General features: G+C 45.0%; 1 protein-coding gene across 1 annotated transcript; it reads left to right on the top strand.

Moving 5' to 3' along the window:
• Positions 1 to 531: 531 nt before the first annotated feature.
• LOC125133302 (zinc finger protein interacting with ribonucleoprotein K-like) lies at positions 532 to 7,008 on the top strand. Its single transcript, XM_047791411.1, is given in 6 exon segments — positions 532 to 564; positions 2,628 to 2,768; positions 3,676 to 3,740; positions 3,742 to 3,791; positions 5,184 to 6,212; positions 6,450 to 7,008. Coding segments are annotated over 6 exon segments (1,539 nt in total). The 3' UTR covers positions 6,671 to 7,008.
• Positions 7,009 to 12,251: the final 5,243 nt, after the last annotated feature.

The raw sequence follows: 12,251 nt of genomic DNA, 5'->3' as shown, positions 1-12,251 counted from the left end.
GGTTCCCAGGCTAGGGGTCGAGTCGGAGCTGTAGCCACCGGCCTACACCAGAGCCACAGCAATGCGGGATCCGAGCCGCGTCTGCAGCCTACACCACAGCTCACAGCAATGCCAGATCCTTAACCCGCCGAGCAAGGCCAGGGATGGAACCCGCAACCTCATGGTTCCCAGTCAGATTCGTTAACCACTGCGCCACGACGGAACTCCAACGAGGAGTTTTAATCTCAGGACGGTAGAAGCTGTGGAGTCCTGTGCACAGAAGAGGCACATGGTGTGAGTTAGGCTTTTCAAGTTCTCCAGAAGTTGCTCAGAGCAAGAACAGACAAAAGGTGATGAAAAGCACCGAGGGGCGGGCGGTTGAGTCGGTCCAAGGTCACACACCTGTAAACGCACGAAGGACTGAGACTCAAAGTTAAGGCAGTCCTGCCATCATCTTGCTCCAGGGCTGCAGAAGGATACCTGGAGGCCAGAGCCCATCGAGGCTGCCATGGTTATATCCCTCTAATGACCTCCCTCTTCCCACAGACTCCCATGACTACAGAGGTGCTTATGGACCGTACAGAGGTGAGTGGAGGATATTCGGGGCCCTCAGTGGTCCTGACCCCACCCTTTGTCTCAGGGATTGTGTCCTGGGATTCTTCCAGTCCATGGGCCTGAGGACCCTGAAGAAACCACAAGCCCAGGGTTGTAAAGCCAGGCTAGAGGTGAAAAGGAAAGTTCCTATTTCTCGCAACCAATGCAATTTGGTGTAAAAACTTGCTCCAGACATAGGTTCCAGAATGTGCTAATTCTTGGAGGTGAGACTCAGTTTAAGGAACTGTAGTTCTCCCTATGTATTTATTTATGTCTTTTTAAAGCCACACCTGAGGCATATGGAGGTTCCCAGGCTAGAGGTTGAATTGAAGCTGTAGCTGCTGGCCTACACCACAGCCACAGCCACGCCAGATCCGAGCAGTGTCTGTGACCTACACCACAGCTCACGGCAATGCCAGATCCTTAACCCACTGAGTAAGGCCCAGGATTGAACCTGCATCCTCATGGATACTAGTAAGATTTTTTTCTGATGAGCCACAATGGGAACTCCCGAACTCTCCATTCTTATGAGAAAGAAAGGCAAGCTGAGGGCAGGTGGGAAGGTGTCAGGCTAGAAATGGCTCCATGAGAAGTTGGGGATCTCTTCTGGAGGTGATGAGACAAATAGGAGGTTTGGGACAGAGAAGAAAAGTGATGTGACCCAGGTCTCATCATTGGCTGCTTGGAGAGGAGACTATAGGTGTAGAGAGGCAACAGGAAGAGCAGAAAGAGGCACATGCCATACTTCAGGGGAATGTTGGTGGTTGTAGTGGTGTAAGGGCCATAGAGATGGGAGAACTGGCTGGATTCCGGATCCACTTTTGGAACTAGGGCTGCCTAGCACTTCAGATTTCGAGTGTGAGAGACAGAAAGGTAGAGGTCAGGAGTAACTCCAAAGTCTGGGGGTTCAACAGCTAGAAAATGGAAACTCCCGTGACCAAATAGTAAGATTTTCATGAAGACCTGGTAGGGAGTTCCCATCATGGTGCAGCGGAAACTAATCCAACTAGGAACCGTGAGGTTGCAGGTTTGATCCCAGGCCTCGCTCAGGGGGTTAAGGATCCAGCGTTGCCATGAGCTGTGGTGCAGGTCGCAGATGCGGCTCGGATCTGATGTTGCTGTGGTGTATATCAGCAGCTGTAGCTCAGACTGGACCCCTAGCCTGGGAACCTCCATATGCCCCCCCCCCAAAAAAAGTTGGTAGTAAGATTAGTTTTCATTGAAGCTAGCTGGCAGTTTGGGTTTGGGCCATCTTAAGAGTTTGAGAGGTTTGAAAGCAATTTGCAGAGAACACTTAGCAGATGGCCACACAGGTCTGTAACTCTGAGGAGGGGATCAGGAGACGTGCAAAAGGTGGTGACCAGTATCTGCACCAGGGTGCAGCTGTGGACCCCACGCAGGAGGGGGCATCGGGGTCGCTGTGGTGTCAGCAGCCCAGCAAGGGAGAGCCGGGGGCTGGGACGGGGTCTCAGGCTTGGGCGCTTGAGTGGGCTGGTGGGCGTGACAAACCCAGCCGTGGGTCAGAGATGGCTGTAGAAGGGCCGTGGAGAGCGGATGACCTGCCAGATGGGGGAGGCTGCCGTGGGAAGGCCAGAGCACAAAAAGAACTGAAATACTGTGAGGGTTTTTAATGTATCCAATGAGCATAGTCTTTGGAGATAATTATGGTCTCATTCCCTTTGTGAAAAGCACGGTTAACATCCTATTTATCTAAATAAGCCACAGTCTTCATTTTAACCAGGAAGCACATTGGGAGTATTCACATTTAAATGTGCTTAGGTTAGATCTATGACACCACTCTTCTCCGGCCCTCTCAAATGAGCTCCAGACTGGTGCTTGTTTAGTGCTTACCAGGATTTTGCTGTGATACACAAGTGTATCTTGGTATTTCAAGCACCTGGCAGGTCAACACAGGGACACAAGTCACCATCTGGGAGAGTCACTGGGCCGGAGGGGGAGCACCTTGAGGGCTGGGCTTTTAATGATCAGGAGGTGGACTGAGGAAGGCAGTAACCCGTTGTGGGACAAGCGGACGACACCCGTGGTTCTTTAAGATCTCAAGCTGGTTCTCAGAGGCTGAAAGGGAAGCACGGGGCAGAACTGGGCAGTTGTCATCCCCTCTGGCAGGTGCGACCATCAGGAGCCCGGGGCAGTACAGGAGCCTGTCCAAATGTGCCAAGTGCCATCTGGATGCCGTATGCTGACATCTTTTGAGGCCAGGGAGAGGCCGCTTCTGTGGGCAGGCTGGTAGAAGTGGTTGCCTGAGTAAGACTGAGAGAGAGAGGTGTGGTAGAAAGAGGAGCATGGACTGAAAGCATCAACTGAGGGGGGCCAGGACACTGAGGACACAGGGGTGAAAGGAGGGCCCGCATTTGTTTGTCTCTCGGAGGCGCGATGTGGTACTCCAGGCGAATTACCTGACAAGAGGTCATGTGCTCTGACACCAGGCTCAGAGCTTAGATGGCATGTGCCTGCCCACATGCCTGTTGTTCCTGTGAGCAGGTCTTTTTTGTGGGTCGCACCTGCAACACATGGAAGTTCCTGGGCCAGGGTCTGAAGTGAGCCACAGCAATATTAGATCCTTCAACCCAGTATGCTGGTCCGAGATCGAACCTGCATCTCTGCAGTGGCCAGAGCCGCTGCAGTCGGATTCTTAACACACAGGTACTCCATGACCTTTTTTTTGTGGGGGGGGGGGGGCGGTGCTACACCTTCAGGATATGGAAGTTTCCAGGCTAGGGGTCGAATTAGAGCTACAGCTGCTAGCCTACACCACAGCCACAGCATTGTGGGATCCAAGCCACATCTTACCTATACCACAGGCTCACAGCAATGCCGGATTCTTCACCCACTAAGCAAGGCCAGGGATTGAACCCACATCCTCATGGATACTAGTCAGATTCATATCCACTGCGCCACAACAGGAACTCCTGGGAATTCCATGATCTTGATACCATGAGAACTGGTATCTCTGGCCCCAGGGCCTGATATTTCCTCTAAGGTGGGGACACTGGGAGGAGGGTGGGCTGGAGATGGATGTCTGGGTGAAGGAACTTGGGGTCCTAGGAGAGTTGATAATGGGATCTGTCCCCACCATGGCAGAGTTGTGTGACCTTTGAGGATGTGGCCATTTACTTCTCACAGGAGGAGTGGGGGCTCCTTGACGAGGCTGTACCACATTGTGATGCTGGAGAACTTGGCACTTACAGCCTCCCTGGGTAAGGCCCTCACCCGGTGTCCAGGTCTCTATCTTATCTTTTGTCCCCCAGAGGCAGCTCTGCCCTTTCCATGGACAGACCATGGCAATGCTGGATCCTTACCTCACAGAGCAAGGCCAGGGATTGAACCCGCATCCTCATGGATACTAGTCGAATTCATTGCTGCTGAGCCACAACAGGAACTCCCCACATCTCTGAATTTTGATCTTTTCTAGTGTTTTTGTAGTCTGTATATCCACTTTAATCTTTATTGATTCCTTCCTTCTGCTAACATTGTGCTTAGTTTGTTTTTTTCCTAGTCTTTAAGGTTTGAAGATAAGGTGTTCATTTAAGATCTCTTTTTTCTTAGTATAGACATGTATCTGCTATAACTTTCCCTTTTAGAACTGCTTTTGCTGGTGGCATAAGTTTTGGTACATTGTGTTCTTTTTTTTTTTTTTTTGGTCTTTTTAGGGCCAAACCCATGGCATATGAAGGTTCCCAGGCTAGGGGTCTAATCGGAGCTATAGCTGCCGGCCTACACCACAGCCACAGCAATGCCAGATCAGAGCCAAGTCTGCAACCTACACCACAGTTCATGGCAATGCCAGATCCTTAACCCACTGAGCAAGGCCAGGGATCGAACCTTTGTCCTCACAGATCCTAGTCGGACTCATTTCCGCTGAGCTATGACAGGAACTCCCCGAGATATTTTTTATTTCATTTATGACTCACAATTTGTTCAAGAGTGCATTGTTTAATTTCCACATATTTGTGAATTTTACAAACCTCCTGTTATTAATTTTTTTACTTTTTTTTTGGTCTTTCCCTATTTTTAGGGCTGCACCTGCGGTATATGGAGGTTCCCAGGCTAGGGGTCTAGTCAGAGCTATAGCTGCCAGCCTACACCAGAGCCACAGCAATGTGGGATCTGAGCCACATGTCTGTGACCTACACCACAGCTCACAGCAATGCCAGATCCTTAACCCACTGAGCAAGGCCAGGGATTGAACCTGCATCCTCATGGATGCCAGTCAGGCTCGTTAACCACTGAGCCATGACAAGAACTCCTGATTTTTATTCAACTAATTATTTTTTGGTCAGAAAATGTATTTGATTATTATTTCAGTTTTCTAAAAGTAGCTATGTTTTGTAACCTACCATATGATCTATCCTAGAGAATTTTCCCTGCACTGTGAAAACATCATATCATACAGAAAGTTAAAATAATGATGAATAGGAGTTCCCTGGTGGCATAGCAAGTTAAGGATCTGGCATTGTCACTGCTGTTACTCAGGACGCTGCTGTGGTGCATGTTCAATCAGGCATAGCCAAAAAAAACCTCAAAACACCACAATGAGTAATACTTTACCACCATAACCAGCATGATTCATAAACATTTCTCTCTTTCAGTTTGTTGGGATGGAACAGAGAATAAAGACACACCTTCTCAGCAGAGTATTTCTCCAGAAGATTTGTCACAGGTCAGGACTCCAAAGGTAGGTCCATTCACCTGGAAGACTCACCCCTGTGAGAAATATGTCCCAATCCTGACAGACATTTTGCATCTGGCTAATCTACCTGGGCAGAAACCATACTTGACTGGGGCCTGTGCAAACCTATACCAGCTTCTGAAGCACTTGAGTGCAGAGAATAGTGCCATAGATAAGGCATCACTTGCAAAGAGCTGCATATTACATGTGTCAGGGCACCCTTTCACTGGTAGGAAGGTTGGAAACGACTTACTGGCCACACTGGATCTTCTCCAGCACCAGATCATTTCCAATGATGAGAAGCCCAACAGAATCACCAAGCATGGGGAGGCCTTTCATGCTGGAAAACGTCATTGCAAGTCACGGGAATGTGGGAAAGCTTCCAGCCACCAACACAGTCTTGTTTATCACCAGAGAGTCTGCACTAGAAAAAGGGATTATGAGTCTAGCAAATATGGGAACGACTTCCGCTGTAAGTATTCACTCATTCAGCACCAGAGGGTCCACACTAGAGAAAGGCCTTATGAGTGCAGTGAATGCGGGAAATCTTTCAAGCAAAGAGCCACCCTCATTATACACCAAAGAATTCACACTGGAGAAAAGCCTTATAAATGTGGTGAATGCGGGAAATCCTTTAGTCAGTGTTCCAATCTTATTGAACACTGCAGAATTCACAGTGGAGAAAGGCCTTATGAGTGTGAGGAATGCGGGAAAGCCTTTGGGTGCAAATCTAATCTTGTTCGGCACCAGAGAACCCACACTGGAGAAAAGCCTTATAGATGCAGCGAATGTGGAAAGTTCTTTAGACAAAGCTTCACTCTTGTTCAACACCGGAGAATTCACACTACAGCGAAGCCTTATGTGTGTGTCCAGTGTGAGAAATCCTTTATCCAAAGAGCCACTCTCATTAGACATCAGAGAGTTCACACTACTGAGAGGCCCTATGAGTGTGGGGAATGTGGGAAAGCCTTTGGCTCAAAATCCAAACTTGGTTGGCATAATCGAAGTCACACTGGAGGAAGGCCCTATGCATGTGCCGAATGTGGAAAATCTTTCAGACAAACAGCCTAGTTGAACACCAGCGAATTCACAGCAGAACAAGACCTTTTGAGTGTAGCCAGTGTGGGAAGTCCTTTAGCAGAAGAGCAATCTTCACTAAACACCAGAGAATTCACACTGGAGAAAGGTGATGAATGTGGGAAATCCTTTAGTCAAAGCACCAGCCTTATTCAGCACTGCAGTATTCACACTGGAGCAAGGCTTTATGAGTGTGGGCAGTGTGGGAAATCCTTTAGGCAAAAGTCTGTTCTCATTCAACACCAGGTAGTTCACACAGGAGAAAGGCCTTATCAATGCGGTACATGTGGCAAATCCTTTAGCCAATGCTCCAGCCTCAATCTCCATTGAAAATTTCACACTGTGGAGAGACCCCATGAATTCAGGAAACATGGGAAATCTTTCACTCCGACATCTAATGTTGTTTAGTGCCACACTTGAGAAGGGATGTGCTGTCTCCTTGTTCATTTTAAGGACACCAGACAGCTTTTGTGAGGGAGCCATCTGCCTGAAATTGAGCCTCACACTTGGAAACGTTCAGAGGTGTGAAATTCCTCAAGAGTTCCAGGCATCTGTGGGAAATTAATTCCTAGGACGGGATTAAGATGGCAGAATAGAAGGACTGGAGCTCAACTTCTCTTCTAAAAACAACAAAATTCACAACCAAAGACTGAGCATTCTTCACCCAAATGGACCGGAAACCTTAAAAAAGATATCCTACTCCAGAAGAAAAAGAGGAGGACACATCAAGAGGGAGGAGGGACAATTTCATGATATAAACAACCCCATACCTCCTGGGTGGGAAACCCCACAGACTGGAAACTAACTGGTTCACAGAGACTCACCTACAGGAGTGAGAGTTCTGAGCCCCACATCAAACTCTCACGTGTGGGGATCTGGCACGTGGAGAAAAAGCCCCTGGAGCATCTGGCATTGAAGCCAGTGGGGCTTGTGCACAGGAGCTCCACAGGACTGGGGGAAACGGAGAGACCCCATTCTTAAAAGGCGCACACAGACATTCATGTGCACTGGGTCCCAGGGCAAAGCAAAGTCTCCATGGGAATCTGGGTCAAACCTGACTGCAGTTCCTGGAGGACATCCTGGGAAAACAGGGGTGAACGTGGCTTGTTGTGAGGGAAGGACATTGAAAGCAAAGCTCTGGGATATTCAGCAACCTTGCCTTTCTCTGGAGGTGGCCATTTTGGGAAAATTTGGCCCCACCCATCAGTCAGCTGCTGAGAAGCCCTAGGGCAAACAACAACCCAGGTGGGATCACAGCCCCACCCCTCAGTAAACAGGCTACCTAAAGACCCCTCAGGCACACAGCTGCCTCTAATCCCATCCAGAGACTAAGACCCACCCACCAGAGGATCAGAATCAGCTCCCACCTACCTGTGGGCAGGCATCAGCCCCTCCCATCAGGAAGCCTACCGCAAGCCCTCATACGGACTTCAGCCACAGGGGAGCAGACATCAAAAGTAAGAGAAGCTACAACTCTATTATCTGTAAAAAGGTCATCACACCAAAAACCTGTAAAAATGAAAAGACAGACAACTATAACTCAGATGAGAGAGAAAGGAAAACCCCAGAAAATCAGCTAAGCCATGAGGAGATTCTCAGCCTCCAGGAAAAAGACTTTAGACTGTTGATGTGGAAGATGATGCAAGACATTGGAAATAAACTGGAGGCAAAGATGGATAACTTACAGGAAACACTGAGCAAAGAGATACAAGATATAAAACTTAAACAAGAAGAGATGCAAAATATAATAACTGAAATAAAAAATTCACTAGAATCAGCTAACAGCAGAATACAGGAGGCAGTAGAACGAATAAATGAGGTGGAGGACAGATTAGTGGAAATTACGGATGCAGAACAGAAGAGAAAAAAGACCGAAAAGAAATGAAGAGAGTCTCAGAGAACTCTGGGACAACGTTAAATGCACCAACATCCATATTATAGGGGTGCCAGAAGGAGAAGAGAGAGAGAAGGAGACAGAAAAAATATTCCAAGAGATAATAGCCGAAAACTTCCCTAACATGGGGAAGGAACCACTCACCCAAATCCAGGAAGCACAACGAGTACCATATAAAATAAACCCAAGAAGGAACACCCCGAGACACATATTAATCAAACTGACCAAAATTAAAGACAAAGAGAAAATCTTGAAAGCAGCTAGGGAAAAGAAACAAATAACATACAAGGGAACCCCAATAAGGTTATCAGCAGATTTTTCAGCAGAAACTCTGCAGGCCAGAAGGGAGTGGCATGATATACTCAAAGTGATGAAAGGAAAAAACCCCCAACCAAATTACTCTACCTAGCAAGACTCTCATTCAGATTTGAAGGAGAAATCAAAACCTTCACAGATAAGCAAAAGCTGAGAGAATTCAGCAATACTAAACCAGCCTTACAACAAATACTAAAGGAACTTCTATAGGCAGAAAAGAACAAGAGAAGGAAAGAAAAAAGAGCAGCAAAAGCAAATCCAAAGCAATTAATAAAATGGCAATAAGAACATACATATCAATAATTACCTTAAATGTTAATGGACTAAACACACCAACCAAAAGACATAGACTGGCTGAATGGATACAAAAACAAGACCCATATATATGCTGTCTTCAAGAGACCCACTTCACTTCTAGGGACACATACAAATGGAAAGTGAGAGGATGGAAGAAAATATTTCACACAAACGGGGATCAAAAGAAAGCTGGAGTAGCAATACTCATATCAGACAACGTAGACTTTAAAATGAAGAATATTTTAAGAGACAAGGAAGGACATTACATAATGATCAAAGGATCAATCCAAGAAGAAGATATAACAATTTTAAATATCTACACACCCAACATAGGTTCACCACAATATATAAGGCAACTGCTAAAAACCTTAAAAGGAGAAATCGACAATAACACAATAATAGTGGTGGACTTTAACACCCCACTTATAGCAATGGACAGATGAACCAGACAGAAAATCAATAAGGAAACACAGGCCCTGAATGATTCATTAAACCAGATGGACTTAATAGATATTTATAGGACATTCCATCCAAAAGCAACAGAATACACATTATTCTCAAGTGCACATGGAACATTCTCTAAGATTGATCATATCCTGGGCTACAAATCCAACGTCAGTAACTTTAAGGAAATTGAAATCATATCAAGCAGCTTTTTCAACCACAATGCTATATGACTGGAAATCAACGACAAGAAAAAACTGTTTAGTCTCCATGTGGAGACTAAACATGCTACTCAACAACCAATGGACCACTGAAGAAATCAAAGAGGAAATTAAAATACACCTAATAGCAAATGACAACGAAGATATGACACTCCAAAACCTATGGGATGCAGCAAAAGCCTTTCTAAGAGGAAAGTTTATAGCAATACAAGCCCACCTCAGGAAACAAGAAAAAGCTCAAAAAAACAAGCTAACTTTACATCTAAAGCAGCTTGAGAGAGAACAGACAAGACTTAAAGTTAGTAGAAGGAAAGAAATCATAAAAATCAGAGCAGAAATCAATGAAATAGAAACAAAGAAAACCATAGAAAAAATCAATGAAACGAAAACTGGTTCTTTGAAAAGGTCAACAAAATTGATAAACCCCTAGCCAGACTTATCCAGCAAAAAAGAGAGAGGACTCAAATCAATAAAATTAGAAATGAAAAAGAAGTAACAACAGACACCACAGAAATACAAAGGATCATAAGAGACTACTATATGCAACAATATGCCAATAAAATGGAAAACCTAGAAGAAATATAGAAAAATACAATCTTCCAAGACTAAACCAAGATGAAATAGAAAAGATGAATGGACCCATCACAAGAACTGAAATTGAAACTTTGATTAAAAAACTTCCAACAAACAGGAGTTCCCGTCATGGCGCAGTGGTTAACGAATCCGACTAGGAACCATGAGGTTGCGGGTTCGGTCCCTGCCCTTGCTCAGTGGGTTAACGATCCGGCGTTGCCGTGAGCTGTGATGTAGGTTGCAGACGCGGCTCGGATCCCGCGTTGCTGTGTGTGGCTCTGGTGTAGGCTGGTGGCTACAGCTCCGATTTGACCCCTAGCCTGGGAACCTCCATATGCCGCGGGAGCGGCCCAAGAAATAGCAACAACAACAACAACAACAACAACAAAAAGACAAAAAAAAAAAAAAAACTTCCAACAAACAAAAGTCCAGGACCAGATGGCTTCACAGGCGAATTCTATCAAACATTTAGAGAAGAGCTAACACCTCTCCTTCTGAAACTATTTCAAAAAACCGCAGAGGAAGGGATACTCCCCAACTCATTCTTTGAGGCCACCATCACCCTGATACCAAAACCAGACAAAGATACCACAAAAAAAGAAAACTACAGGCCAATTTCACTGATTAACTTTGATGCCAAAATCCTCAACAAAATACTAGCAAACCACATCCCACAATACATTAAAAGGATTGTACATTATGATCAAGTGGGATTTATCCCAGTGATGCAAGGGTTCTTCAATATCTGCAAATCCATCAGTGTGATACACCACATTCACAAACTGAAGAATAAAAACCATATGATCCTCTCGATAAGACGCAGAAAAAGCCTTTGACAAAATCCAACACCCATTTCTGATAAAAACTCTTCAGAAAGTGGGCATAATGAGAACCTACCTCAACATGATAAAGGCCATATATGACAAACCCACAGCGAACATCATTCTCAATGGTAAAAAGCTGAAAGAATTCCCACTGAGATCAGGAACAAGACAAGGATGTCTGCTCTCACCAGTATTCTTCAACATAGTTCTGGAAGCCCTAGCCACAGCAATCAGAGAAGTAAAAGAAATAAAAGGAATCCAAATTGGAAAGGAAGAAGTAAAACTATCACTATTTGTAGATGACATGACACTATACCTAGAGAATCCTAAAGACTCTACCAGAAAACTGTTAGAGCTCATCCACGAATTTGGCAAATTTGCAGGATACAAAATTAATACACAGAAATCGATGGCATTTCTATACATTAACAATGAAAGAGCAGAAAAAGAAATTAGGGAAGCAATCCCATTTACCATCACATCCAAAACAATAAAATACCTAGGAGTAAACCTACCTAAAGAGACAAAAGACCTGTACTCTGAAAACTAAGACACTGATGAAAGAAATCAAAGATGACACAAATAGATGGAAAGATATACCATGCTCGTGGATTGGAAGAGTTAATGTTATCAAAATGACTATACTACCTAAGGCAATCTACAGATTCAATGCAATCCCTATCAAATTACCAAGGACATTTTTCACAGAACTCGAACAAAATATCTTAAAGTTTGTTTGGAAGCACAAAAGACCCAGAATAGCAAAAGACATCCTGAAAAAGAAAAAGGGAGCTGGAGGAATCAGGCTCCCGGACTTCAGACTATACTACAAAGCAACAGTCGTCAAAACCATATGGTACTGGCACAAAGTCAGAAATATAGATCAGTGGAACAGGATAGAAAGCCCAGAATTAAACCCACGCACCTACAGCCAACTCATCTAGGACAAAGGAGACAAGGATATACAATGGAGAAAGGATAGCTTGTTCAATAAGTGGTGCTGGGAAAACTGGACAGCCACATGGAAAAGAATGAAATTAGAACACTCCCTAACATTATCAAAAATCAACTCCAAATGGATTAAAGACCTAGATATAAGACCAGACACTATCAAACTCCTAGAGGAAAACATAGACCAAACACTCTCTGACATAAATGACAGCAACATCTTCTCAGGTCCACCTCTTAGAGCATTGACAATAAAAACACAAACAAATGGTAGGACCTAATCAAACTTCAAAATATCTGTACAGCAAAGGAAACCCTAAACAACACGAAAAGACAACCCACAAAATGGGAGAAAATCTTTGCAAGGGATTGATCTCCAAAATTTACAAACAACT

The sequence above is a fragment of the Phacochoerus africanus genome, chromosome 8 (genome assembly GCF_016906955.1).
Source record: "Phacochoerus africanus isolate WHEZ1 chromosome 8, ROS_Pafr_v1, whole genome shotgun sequence".
In the NCBI taxonomy this organism is placed as follows: Eukaryota; Metazoa; Chordata; class Mammalia; order Artiodactyla; family Suidae; genus Phacochoerus; species Phacochoerus africanus.
This window is presented reverse-complemented; position numbering and strand designations above follow the sequence as displayed.